This window comes from Clarias gariepinus, chromosome 15 (genome assembly GCF_024256425.1).
Source record: "Clarias gariepinus isolate MV-2021 ecotype Netherlands chromosome 15, CGAR_prim_01v2, whole genome shotgun sequence".
NCBI lineage: Eukaryota > Metazoa > Chordata > Actinopteri > Siluriformes > Clariidae > Clarias > Clarias gariepinus.
Window position 1 is genome coordinate 4,088,628 of NC_071114.1, and position 13,230 is coordinate 4,101,857.

Genomic DNA, 13,230 nt, shown 5'->3' on the forward strand with positions numbered 1-13,230 from the left:
TTATTCTACATGCAAAACTGGCTTAGCTTAAAGTCTAATAAATACATTGAGTTACTGCATTGGAAGAATTACACAATGATATTGCTCTTGTAAGATTTTTTATATCATTGTACACCTCAGAAAGCGGAAAGTCTTTCCATTACAAATCCAAACACACATGATATTTTACATTCAGAAGAGGTATGTGTCAGCACTCTTGGTTTTGCACAGCTGATATGTTGTCTCGACTGACAGATTGAACGTCTGATCTGCATGTCAAACACTGTAGCAGTAGTTTCTGCATTTTGTATTTTTGAAAAAAATCTGTGCACTTGCAAAAATAAATGAAATATAAGGTAAGACTGTGAGACTTGTTTATTATATACTGTATACTGTAGCATATGTATGTGTGTGTATGTCAGTGTTAATATTATCATTAGCGACATCCACACTCCTTGGCTACCATGTTGGTCTTGTAAGAGACCAGGGTGGAGTCTCGGTGGACCTCGATCACGCACAGGTCCTCGTACGCCACGGGCACACAGCAGAGGGGGCGATTTAGAGGCTGTCCGCTCTGCAAGTGGCTGTTCAGCAGGATGGCATGGTTGTTACCGCTGAACAGAGGGAAACCACATGCTCCTTCACAGTTGTTGATATTGGCTGTGGCAGGATCCAACAGGTACTTCTCCAGAGACACAGTGAAACTCTCCAGGTGACAATGATTAATCCTTGCTGGTTCCTGCTGCCCGGCTCGGGCCGCTCTCTGAGCTCTCTCTACGGCCCAAGCATTAAGCACAGCCTGTAAACCCTTCAGAAGTAATAGGGCTCTGTACTGGACCTCACGTTGGTTCTCCAAACCTTAACAAAAAAGAAATAAGAAAGTTATATTTTAATATATCTAGCCACAAACGTAACTGAACATTTTATAACTCTTAAAAAACAAGAATAAGAGTAAACCAAGCACCTGTACCCGGCTCTGCTCCATCATCAGGAAGTGCACTGAGAACACTAAGAGTCTGCAGTTTATCCATCGCACCACGTCCAACGTCCTCCATCTGCACTTTTGCTAAAGCCTCATCTAGTTTCAATTTCAGCACAGACAGCAATGATGGCTTTAGATCCAGCTCCACTCGGTTGCTCCTCAGTTCCAGGCTTTGGTCAGGAAAGTGGAATAGAACTGTGCTTGACGAATTGACCAGCTCATGAAGAAGAGACTCGCTTGAAAACCTCCCAAGAGGTAAAGAAGGAAGAGAGTGAAGAACACTGGGGCTGATCGCCACGACTTCATCTTGTACAGGCAATGGATTTCCTTGAGGTGATACTTCATTTAAGAACTTCTGTAGTTCACACAAAAAGAGGAACGTTCTGGAAAAGGGCACAGGACAACATCTGGTGATGAAACGCTTGAACCAAAGAAATGCATTTACGAACAATTTATAGCTGCGACATTTCTGTGGAACATACCCATTTGAATGGTTGTCAGATTTCTTTGGAAACAAAAGAACTACTGGACTCTTGGATCTGCTGTTCCTCTTATTCATAATGGTCTGAAATTCAGACAAACCTATTTTCTTTCCTAAAAACAGGGCACACATTTACTAACATTGACTATAGTAGCCCCGAATGAATAGAACAACTTACAATAATTATGCACAGAAAGATATATCATCACCACTGTCATGCTGAACTTCCATCCTCAGTTGTATATTCTCATGACTAGAGCTCTCGGGCTGAACTCCTCTAAGAACCAGGAAGCGTGTTGCCTGAGAAATACACACCATCTGGTAGTAAATGAAAAAAAAAGGAGAAGCAAGTGTCAAAACAGAACATCATGACCATATTGTTATAACGATAATGATAATTACCTGGTTGTTTGGCTGAAGGACATGACTGCTGAATGTGATCTTCAACTCATCTGAGTTGTAGGACTCAATGAAAAACAGCAGCATCATGGAAGCCAGTGTGGTTTGTTCGTATGTCCCAGGCTTTGCAAAATGTAGGGTCAGTGTAAAAGTCCCATCCTCGTCAACACCCCAATGTTCTTTAATAATAATAATAATAATAATAATAATAATAATAATAATATAAAAAAGAAAAAGACAATCTCATACCAATGTCCTTGATGTTTTACTAATATATTCAGTTTATATATATATATATATATATATATATACAGTAGGTTTAAATTAGAGCGCTGTTACCTGATTTGCTGTGCAAACATTCTGGGCCATTCTCTTTCTGCTCCATTTGCATTGTTAGTGATGAAACCTGTTCAGCATCATGTGTACAAAATCCAAACTGTGCTAATCCCTGCTTCACCAGATCTCCGTCTTTTCTCCAGACATTTTGCAAAGTGAGGAAGTCCTCACACAGTGCATCAGGGTGACGCTTCTGCTTCTCCTCAACACATGGCACGTCCTGCAAAAGATGGTGCGATGGAGAAAGTGTAGGGCTGGCAGGCCCTGTAAACACCGTTACAGGTAGAAGCAGCATCAGACAAAAGCACATCATCGCAACCATTTCCTCGTAGTCACAACCGTGTCAAGTGCGTGTTTGGGAAAGGTACTACAATGGACACGAGTTTAATACACAACTTCTGCATTCCTAAAGGAAACACGCTGCCAAAATAGCTTCAGTACCGTGTCCTTGAATGGAGGGATTTTAGTGTGTGCCTAAAGGGGGTTGAAGCAGGCGTGTGAACGTTAGAGGCCTCCTGAAGAAAGATAAAACAAGTCAGACAGACAAAGGTTTACTGTGCCGACACCGGGTGTGTTAAATCAGAAGTTGATAGCAGGAGTTGACAACAGAGAGTAGACATTCCAAAAAATAATCAAGTCAAAACAACAGGCCTTTTTTCTCTACAGGTGCATTAGATCCTTCTGTACATATCATTTCTCACATAACAGAAAACAAACTTGATTCCATTGTTCATTCACTGTCTCATGCTTTTAGAAAATAAATGCACGAGCAAGTCTGATTGGTCTAAGTCAATAATAATAATAATAATAATGATAATAATAAGGTGGTACGATGGCTCAATGTTTGGCACCTTGCACCTCCAGGGTCCAGGCTTAATTCCCACCTCTGGTCTGTGTGCATGGAGTTTGCATGTTCTCCCCTGCTTGGTGGGTTTCCTCTGGGTACTTCGGTTTCCTCCCACAGTTTAAAGACATGAAGTTTGGGCATTCCCAAATTGCCCGTAGTGTGTGTGTGTGTTTGTGTATACCCGAATCATGCCCAAAGTCTCCTGGGATAGAAGACCCAAGCAACCCGCGGCCCTGTACAGGTATAGAAGATAATAATAATAATAATAATAATAATAAAAATAAAAGCATCAGGAATTGTGGGGGCACTGATGCACTTGTTCACTTCTTCCTAAATTTGATGGCATTGCATTGAGCTGTTGCTGAGAGTCACTTTCTCACTTCTCATTTTTAGTTTCCTTCCCAAAATAACGCAAAGCTTGCTGGTTACCACCAGGTCATGGGGCTACTTGTGTTATAGATGTTATTGAAGTGTCCTTTATTTTCAGAGGTGTCAAGTAACAAATTAAAATACTTCGTTACCTCACTTAAGTAGAAATTTTGGGAATCTATACTTTACTGGAGTAATTATTTTTCAGCCGACTTTTTACTTCTACTCCTTACATTTTCACACGATTATCTGTATTTTCTACTCCTTACATCTTAAAAATAGCCTCGTTACTCCCCTTCTTCTCCATGAAACATGTTACCGCTCAGTAGTACACATATATGGTTCTTTAATTTTTTTTGCATTGTACTAAAATGCATTCTTTTTCAATTGTCATATACAGTATCCCAAATCACTATGGCTGTTAAAAATACAACAAAAAAACAACACATTTTTCTTCATTTTTTTAATGAGGTGTTAGTGGAGTATATAGGCCCGTGGCACAGCCTAAGCTTTTATCCTTAATGCTTTTTTTTACCCCTCACGTTACTTTTACTTTTATACTTCAAGTAGTTTTGAAACCAGTACTTTTACACTTTTACTTGAGTAAAAAGCTTGAGTTGATACTTCAACTTCTAAAGAAGTCCTTTTAAACCCTAGTATCTATACTTCTATCCAAGTAATGAATGTGAATACTTTTGACACCACTGTTTGTTTTAAAGAAAACAAGTACTTTTTTGCCTGACCTCCCATGAGACACATTTGTTTGTTTATTTAAGAATTAAAATCCACTCCGAAGTTATGGATCTTCACTTTGGTCTGAATGCATCACATGATTTCTGACATTTATCCTCACGTCCTGGTTGTCATCTTTTCAGGACAAATTAGTTTGGATGTTAAGCACAAACACCAAAAAAGAAAGTTCAAGCAGGTCGCATAATGCTGAAATTCAATTTTTGTGATGTTTTGACAAAACTGCTATTAAAAAGTAATAAAAATAAAAATACAAGTTTTCGTCTATACATTGGTCAGAACTCAGTCTTTCAATGATATCATTATGTTTCATACACTGAAGAACCAGAACAAAACTGTCTGGACAGAATTTAATGAAATTTTGGCAGTTCTTCTGTATTTGCTTGAAGTTAAACCCGCACCATAAATTAAATAAGATGGCTTAGCCATTTAATAACAATAACAACAACAATAACAACAACAATAATGATGACTTCATAACAATAGACTAATTGCATGTAAATCAGAGTTAGTCCAGTTATGAAACACACTTTGCACCAGTTGTCAACAGGGCGACTTCGAGACTAGGTATGCCTCTGTACGATCAGTCAACGGACTGCAGAACACACACAGCCGCAAATATTTTGGAATGATTCAAGGTCTTTGTTCTGGCAAGGCTAAAAAAAAAAAAATGAGACAAAGACCCTAAAGGGGGCAAAAACGCTCAGGGCACGTTATGTATTTCTAAAATAAGAAAGTGAGCTTTAACTGACTTAAAATGGTGAACGAATTGAACATGTCTATTTAGTATGTAGAATAATTACAAAATGACAAGTTTTGGGAGTTTTATTGATGCCATTATAGCTTACAGTTTTTCTCCATTGGTTTGGCTCATTCCTTGAAACAGAAATTACATTCTCAAAACAACATGGACAAACCTCCAAACCACTTGCCAATTGTTCACAACAGAATTGAATTTCTCAATTTCTCATTTCATAAATTGCAAATGTCTAAGTACATCTTTGCAAATGATAAAGTACAGATAGCCTACATTTAGCACAATTCCCAAGTGAATAGATCTTATTGATCTAAACTGATTGTTAATTCTCAGTCTCATGGTTGTTCTCTCCAAAATGTGTCAGCGTCATTTCATTATATAAGTCATTACATGCACAATAGTCTGTTCAATTGTCAGTCACCTACTGACACACAATCCTTGGAACATTTGATTACAGTCAGGTGAAACTAGAACTTGACTAATGCAGGAGGAGTTTCACACATCTCAGATGACCAATCAAACAGTACAGTATGTTTAGTTACCTGACAGGTGCTGCCCATGACTGTGAATGCTGCGGCAGGTCGCCGAGTGCAGCCTAATGTGCCTCGCTCTACAGTCTTCCCCATCATCAGGTATGTAGTCAGTGAATGATGGAATTATATGTTGTATAGGACAGAACACTGCACACTGTATCTAGGATTGGAGGACAACCTTGCCTGGGTGGCAGAGAAAAACTTCTCAATGAACAACAAGAACAAGAGATCTGTAACATGGTGATTCACGTTGAGACAGATCCGCGCTGCAATCCTACAAGATAATGCCATATTCCAAAATGTCAACTCTATAACCATCTCCACAATTGACCTGACATAGAAGATGTCAATGAAGCAAATTTACAGGGTACCATTTGAGAGGAACTCTGATAGAGTGAAAGAGCTGTGGTACCAGTATGTACATGTAAGCCAGTTACTTCCATCATTATAACCTTTTTACAATTAAGCAGTGGTTCCCAAAGTGGTTTTTGGCTTCAGTACCCACTTTACCTGATTTGTGTATCCAGGTCATCCAGGATGAAAGTATTTGATTTATCTGACTTCAACATTTTGCCTAAAAACTGCAGCTTACTATATGATGCAGATATCAGTATAATCCTTATTTTGAGGAATATAACATAAAATAAGAAAAAGGGTTAAAGAGCTGCAATTTGGGCCTCCCATGTAAATCTAATACTGTGGGTTTTACTGTAACATTTCAGTAAGCCTATCATTGATGATTTACCCCCTCTCCTTTCTGTCAAATACCCCATATACTACCTCTGCACAGGGGTACATGTACCCCAGATTTGGAGCCACTGGAGCAGTGGCCTGTAGTTCTCTTTTGGAGAACATAGAACATTCCTATATAATTGTCTGTAACTGTAGTGTATGACTCTTCTGTATGACTGATTTGATGTTTTTTTTTTTCACTATTGTGGAGAATAATGGCATTGGAAGGAAACGAGATCCCTCACATCCTTGTGTTTGTGGATGAAGCTGGCTTCAACCTGGCCAAGGGCCGAAGACGTGGCCGTAATATTATTGGCCCCCGGGCCACAGTGGATGTCCCAGGCCAGAGAGGGGGCAATATAACTATGTGTGCTGCCATATCTGAGAATGGTGTGGCCACTCACATCCCCAGTCTTGGCCCATACAATACACAGAAGCCCCTCATCTTCTTGGACCGCCTTCATTTTGATTTGATCTTGAAAATGAGAGAGGTCTTGTAGGGCCTCACCTACCACAATATATCATTGTATGGGACAATGTGAATTTCCACCGTGGCCCGCTCATCAGGGCCTGAGGATGGTCATGGTGTTCCTACCACCTTACTCTCCTTTCCTCAATCCAATTGAGGAGTTTTTCTCTGCTTGGAGGTAGAGAGTGTATGAGCATCGGGCTCAAAATCAGAGGTCCCTGCTCCATGCAATGGACGCTGCATGTGAAGATCTAACAGGAGAACATTGTAGGGGATGGTTGCGACATTCACGCTGTTTCTTCCCTCGTTGCATCACAAGAGACAATATACACTGTGATGTGGACGAGAATCTGTGGCCACACGGACTGCAGCGTGTGGATGGTCAGGAGGGTGAGGACGGCGGGCAGTGAAGAACTGTTATGAAACTCCAGCTTTATTTATAGCACACTAGTTTTTTGTTTGTGTGTTTATATTACTGTTTATTATGCTGTATACAGTTTCTTTATGCTCTGATATATGGAAGTTACTTTGTGTGTGGTTGATTACCATTTCCTTGGCAGTATGAATGCAATGTGTGACGTCAAACCTTGGAGGCTACTCTTACCCTAAAATCCTCTTTATTTTTTTCAGTTTTATACACAATTGTTTTCTGTTAGCTAGACAAAAACAGTACATTAACCATTGTCAATGAAGGACTGGGCTAAGACTGTACATGAGGGATATTTTAGTGGTCCTTTGCCATAGTGACAAAAAAACATCTAAACATTTTAACTTGCAGTGCTTACACAATGCCAAAGGGACGAAGCATTTTGGGAGCACTGACTGTTTAAATGAGAAGGAAATTTAGTTTTGACACATGAGTGAACTGTTTTGGGGAAGGTATGAGCTGTTGCAGGTGAACCATGGTATTGTGCCGAACCATCCACATTATTTTGGCAAAAGCACCAAGAGTGTTGAGAATGTCCGGTCTGTTTCAAGAAATGAGCCAAAGCAATTGAGCAGGATATTTGCCATTTTTGTGGCACTGACTTTTTATATGGGAAAGGAATTTAGTTTTGATGCATGAGTGAACTGTTTTTGGAGAGATATTAGCTTTTGCAAGTGAGCTATAGCGTTGTGCTAAACTGTAACACTGTTTTGCCAAATGATCTTAGAATTTTGAGAATGTAATTTCTGTATTAGAGAAATGAGCCAAACCAATGGAAAAAAACTGTAAAACCCATGCGGCACAGAATCGTGTCGCCAACATCGCAAAAATGTAGAACTCTCCAAATGAGCATATCATTATTAGGTTATAAAAAATTTCGATCATATGATTACGTGTATTTGTGCTATTTTTTAGACCCATTTTTTTCGTTCAGTCATGTTTGTATAGTTGTATAGTACACTGCCTTGGTTGTGCAAAAAGAAAAAAAAGCAATGTCATGCACAATCATGATCACTATATATGTTAAAAAAAACAGCTAAACAAATTATGGTTAATGCTCCGAGTTTTAAGAGCTAAGAGCTACTATGTGTGCGGTACATGTGGGCCAATTACAGAGAAGCACACAAAATCTTGTATGTTTAAAAAAAATACAAGACAAAAAGTTGTATTAAAATGTTTTAATATTGCCATATATCGAGGATGTCATAGTTAATTAACATTCTTGCATGTACGTTCTCCTGTATTTTGTTTGCCATTTTGGGAAATGATTAATAAGATCCTGACCATGGATGTTTCTGGAAGAATGTACCTCCTCAAATTGGTGTTTAGGAGGCAGTTCATTTGAATGTGATCTTTAAGCTAGAACAGGACATGTGTAAGAATGTTGCTCAACATGGAATATAAAACACTATGACAAATCAAGACAGAAACACATCAAGGCGTTGTATTATTTCTTACTTTATTTTATTTTAATTAGAAACACTTCATTAAGCAATAGAACCAGCACCAACAACAGCAATTAGAACATTGGTGAAGACTTATTGCACCATCATCCTATACTGTTCTATGTGGAGAGTGGAAGTTTGGTCGTTCAACATGAAAGCAATGCAACAGAGTTACTTTTCTTTGACATAGAACTACGATCATTCTTTTCTTTATAACTTAGTGTGAAGAGAAAGTACAGGTAGAGAGGTCACACAAACGTGGTGGGGAGAAAGCTGGGAGACATTAGAAAAGGGGAGAAAATCCTTATCATCTACAAAGAATGCAAGAAAGAACATTGTTTCTCAAAACCCACTCATGCGCGATGTTTATAATCTTTCCCTTTTTATTAGAGACAACCTGTGAGGTCGAACCAGTAAGGCATCTTCCTGAGACTACAGATCTAAACGCATCTTTACATTTTTATACCAACATTACAGACCGAAGTTGCCTTGAAATGTACAAGTCTAATCTTCCATGTACCTGAGTAAATACGTATACACTACCCTAATCTACGGTCATGTTAAGGAGAATTACACGAGCACTTCCACGCATGAAGCTTTAGAGAAGTCCGATATCATTTTCACCCTCGAAAGCTGTAAATAAGAAAGAAACAACACACAAAGCACAACGAGCAAACCTTGTATGGGAGTTGATTAAATCTTGTCTGTATGTAAATATTTAGCTGCACTTCACCTTGTTTAAAGTGTAGGAGAGCACCATTATTCACTGGTCTAAAGTCTATTCAAACTATCAGGAGCTTAAAATTCTAATTAAAAGAACTATATCAATCAAAACACAAACTGGTACAACTAACCTGAACAATGACTACATAATATATAGACAGTGCTGGTAAGATCCTAACCGTAAGCTCTGGCTGTTCTACACGACGTCCTGACATCACAGAGAACTTAACATCTGTAATTTATAACTCTGTACTCTATTCAACATCGCTGTGAGGATAACACAAAGAGAGGAGTAAAGACCCGGCTCTCATTCGTTAGAAACGTTAGCCTATATATATATACACCAAGATCATTTGTGAGATCTTCCTCACTCCGGATTACAGGCTCACACTTGGGAATGTCAGGAGAGTGGTTACAGAGTCCTGGGTTAGGTGTTTGTTTATTTATTTTTTCTTATGGACTAAAACAGATTCACAAACAAAGTTGTATTTGAGTGATCCCACGACACCAGTTACAGCCGCTGTACACAAGCAGGGATGGGCGGTACGATTATATAGCACTGATCTCAATAAACTGTTAGAAGAACTTGATTCCTTTTACTTTACAAACCAACAAGAAGCTGCTAATTTAAATTAAACAGACTGACATAAAAAAAAGCTTTTTATTTTATATACACAGAAAGACGCAGAAGTCTGGATCCATAGGCATGATTTCGTACATAAAATTATAACTTTCTTCTTTTAATCTCATACCAAAGATGGCTTTGATTGAAGAAGGGACAGAAACAGACCAAGCACCCTTTAAGGTTTCAGATACTTTGTGAGAATCTAAAGTCAGACTGTCCTAATTGTCAGACAGACATTTCTTTTAATACATATTTTCCTCACATATTTCAAATTAATTTCCCGAAATTTTCGTTTCTAGTCTGTGAAGGACCATTGTTAAAAGCGCTACATAAATTAAAAACTTTATTTTATTTCACATCTGAGCAGTTGAGGGTTCAGGGCCTTGCTCAAGAGCCCAACAGTGGCAACGTGGTGTTTGAACCTGAGATCTTCCGAACCGTAGTCCAATGCCTTAACCACTGAGCTACCCTGGCCCCCAGACCTGATACATTAAGAAACAATCTTGCATTTAGGATATAAACCCATGAAGTCCCATGAAGTCAAAAGAATTTGAAGAATTTGAGCGTTTGCTGTAATTTACACTTCTACATGCATTTCTGCCAACAGATCCAGACCTTTAGGCCTCCCTGGGTGTGTATTTTTATAATTACATTTTTCCATGACATACACAGTGAGGGCTAACAAGCATTCAGACAGTTTCCCATGTTTCTTAAAGCGCAGACGCTCCGATTAATGATCAGGAAGTTCAAGTAAATAAACTGAAGTTTCCAACTTCTGAAATTTGCACACAAGCATTTGAACTAATCAGAAATCTTTAAGAATGAAATAGACAACTCTTTAGCATTTATTCAGCTCATCATGTTGGGAAAAAGTAAAGTATGTTGTGTAATCTCAGGAACGCCATAACCACAGTGAAGTACGGTGGTGGGAGCGGCGTGCATGGCGGTACTGAGACATTAGTCTTAGTGAGGATTTGATCTCATTAGATATCAAATTGAATCTGGGGAGATGATGGAGATTTGAACAAGATAATGACCTGAAACAATATACAATATCTCAGGGACACCCAACATGGCTTAATCAGGGCACTGACTTTGCATACTGTTGGGAGTATTATGAAAATATTATGCAAGTTCATCAAAGCAAATTTTGAGAAACTGAAAAGACATTTGCCCCAAAAAAATTTAACTACTTCTTACTGTAGAAAGATGTAATTGCTAATATCAATGCTTATTAACTGTGTACTGTTATATGTGTGAAGAAAGAGTTTTTTAAGTCGATGGTCCAGTACTATCCTTCCATTCATTTCAGATATCTCTTTAGTTGCTTTGTGTATGCAGACCAAGTTGAAAACCTCAACAAAAAAAAGTTTTTTTTTTTTTTTTACCAGACAGTGTGTATGTGCACTTGATGTATATTAAATAAGAGTCTGAATGCTTGTTCTGTCACTGTACATCCTGTAACACCTACTTTTGTGTATAAGAAATGCTATTGAGAATCATGATACATTTCTGTCATATCGCCCAACCCTGCTGTAAGCTGTGCCTATGAAAGATGACCTTTCACCCCGTGAAAAAGCTCTAAACGCTGGAAGCAGGGTGGACAAAAGGCTTTGGCTGTGAGGAGGCCAAACGCCAGCACCGGTGGAGACAGAACCCCCACTTTACAGCTCAAGTAAGAATTCAGTTGTTAAAAAAAAAAAGAATTATAAATAAACGCTTCGGATCAATGTAGCGTCTGATTGCTTTTCACTTGGTGCTACATAACGCGAGGTCCCGGTCAACAGAAGCACCCAAGAATCTGTCTCTTATACGATGTTCATAATATAAATAGGCACAGTCCAGAGTTAGATTGTAGCACCATGTTTTTTTCTTTCTTTTTTTATCTTTCTTGCCATGTACACACACACACACACACACACACAAACGAGTTAAACTAATTATGCAGTACGTTAACACAAAATGAACAAAAACAATCACAACAGAAATGATAAATATTTGAAATTATATACAATTAAACATTGAGAGTTACTTCCATTCACAGTACAAAACGCTTAAAAATGCGGCAGTTGCACAGTAGATTTTTTTTGTTTTTGTTTTTTTGCAATGTTACATTTTTACCAGTGTTTGAAGATTTTTTTTTCAATTATGCGTGTATGTGTGGTTTTCCTACTTGCAGAGAGCACCACGACATTAATGATGTGCATTATCCAAAAGCAGATACTAGCACCTTTCTGAGCAAAAGTGTTTTTCAGCACCACGAATCTTTATTTGTCTCAGAAGAAAAAGGAAAAAAAAAAAAAAAAAAAAAAAAATCACCTGATTTAATTAAATCATGTCCAACTCTGAGCTCTAACTTTACAGGTCTAGGCATCGTTAAGAAATATCAGATTAAAAACAATGAAATTATCTCATCTGTTGTTTTTTTGTTCTTAAATGATAACCTATTCTATTATACATTAATACACTTCTCTTTAAAAGCCTTATTGAGGTTTTGTTAAATACATTTGTGCTTTTGCCACTGTGTTGATGAGTTTTCATATATAAAAAAAAAAAAACCCAAAACAACGCACGAGTTTCCTCACTTGTTTGTAGTGAACAGTCTTCTACCCAGTGTAAATGTAAAGGAATATATAAGCACATAATGCAGCAAATACTGCAGCTTCAAATGGTTTCAATCATGATGCTATTACAGTTTTCCGTTTTTTTTCATAATCACATTTTCATGTTCAAGTCTATATTCCCACATTTACCTCTAAAAAGAAGGTGAGTCGTAATAATCCAGGCAACGTTCAAAGGCTAAGACACAGTGCTGAGCTTCAGCACTGAGCAAAATGTCCAATAAGTTTAAAGTTTAAATGCTCAGCTGATGCTTTAATTTTACTGGACTAAAAAAAATAAAAAATAAAAAAAAACATTTTTACAGATTCCAAACACAATACGAAAATCGAACCTCCCCATCCGCTAAGGCGTTGTTTAAACACACAATTAAACTGATGATGAAAAGCGTATTCACTTTTGTCAGTGCCTCCCTTTCAGAACTTTAACTGGACTTGTGTTGAGTGGTCCTGACCTGTTTGTTTATTTGTGTGTGTGTATGTGTGTGTGTACACGCATGTGTTTCTGTAAGATGCGCCGGTGTCATGCTCTGACACCGCCGGGTGGCTTTAACTAACGTCGGAGCACCGGTGATGGAGAGTCCAATGGTCTACACCTTCTCCATTGCATAGGTTTGCATTGGGTTGAGGTAGATTAGCTTCAGTTACCTGTAATGATAAAGGGCACATGAGAAGGTGAACGATAAATCGACACGCCAGTAAAAACACACGAACACCCACAGGAACATGCAAATAATCTGACGAGCAGCTTCGACACA

The 13,230-nt window shown here is 38.3% G+C and overlaps 2 protein-coding genes across 6 annotated transcripts in view; both read right to left on the reverse strand.

The window, feature by feature from the left end:
• Nucleotides 1-2,725, reverse strand: amh (anti-Mullerian hormone). Of its 2 annotated transcripts, none has more exons than XM_053513224.1 (6): nt 2,181-2,725; nt 1,845-2,020; nt 1,652-1,760; nt 1,444-1,555; nt 950-1,344; nt 1-837 (listed from the first exon to the last, which is right to left on the reverse strand). In XM_053513224.1, the coding sequence occupies exons 1-6, from the start codon at nt 2,497-2,499 to the stop codon at nt 416-418; spliced, it is 1,533 nt and encodes a 510-aa protein (XP_053369199.1). In that variant the 5' UTR covers nt 2,500-2,725; the 3' UTR covers nt 1-415. The 2 variants fall into 2 exon arrangements, with proteins under 2 accessions (XP_053369199.1, XP_053369198.1); XM_053513223.1 differs by having other exon boundaries at nt 944-1,344.
• Nucleotides 2,726-8,503: 5,778 nt separating this feature from the next.
• Nucleotides 8,504-13,230, reverse strand: part of dot1l (DOT1-like histone H3K79 methyltransferase) — a 40,355-nt gene continuing 35,628 nt past the window's right edge. For all 4 annotated transcript variants that reach the window (XM_053512836.1, XM_053512837.1, XM_053512838.1 and 1 more), the window contains one exon: nt 8,504-13,120. Coding sequence is in view for 1 of the 4 variants with exons in the window: in XM_053512838.1 (XP_053368813.1) it covers nt 13,113-13,120 (8 nt within the window). In the remaining 3 variants the exon portion in view is untranslated. The remainder of the gene's footprint in view (nt 13,121-13,230) is intronic.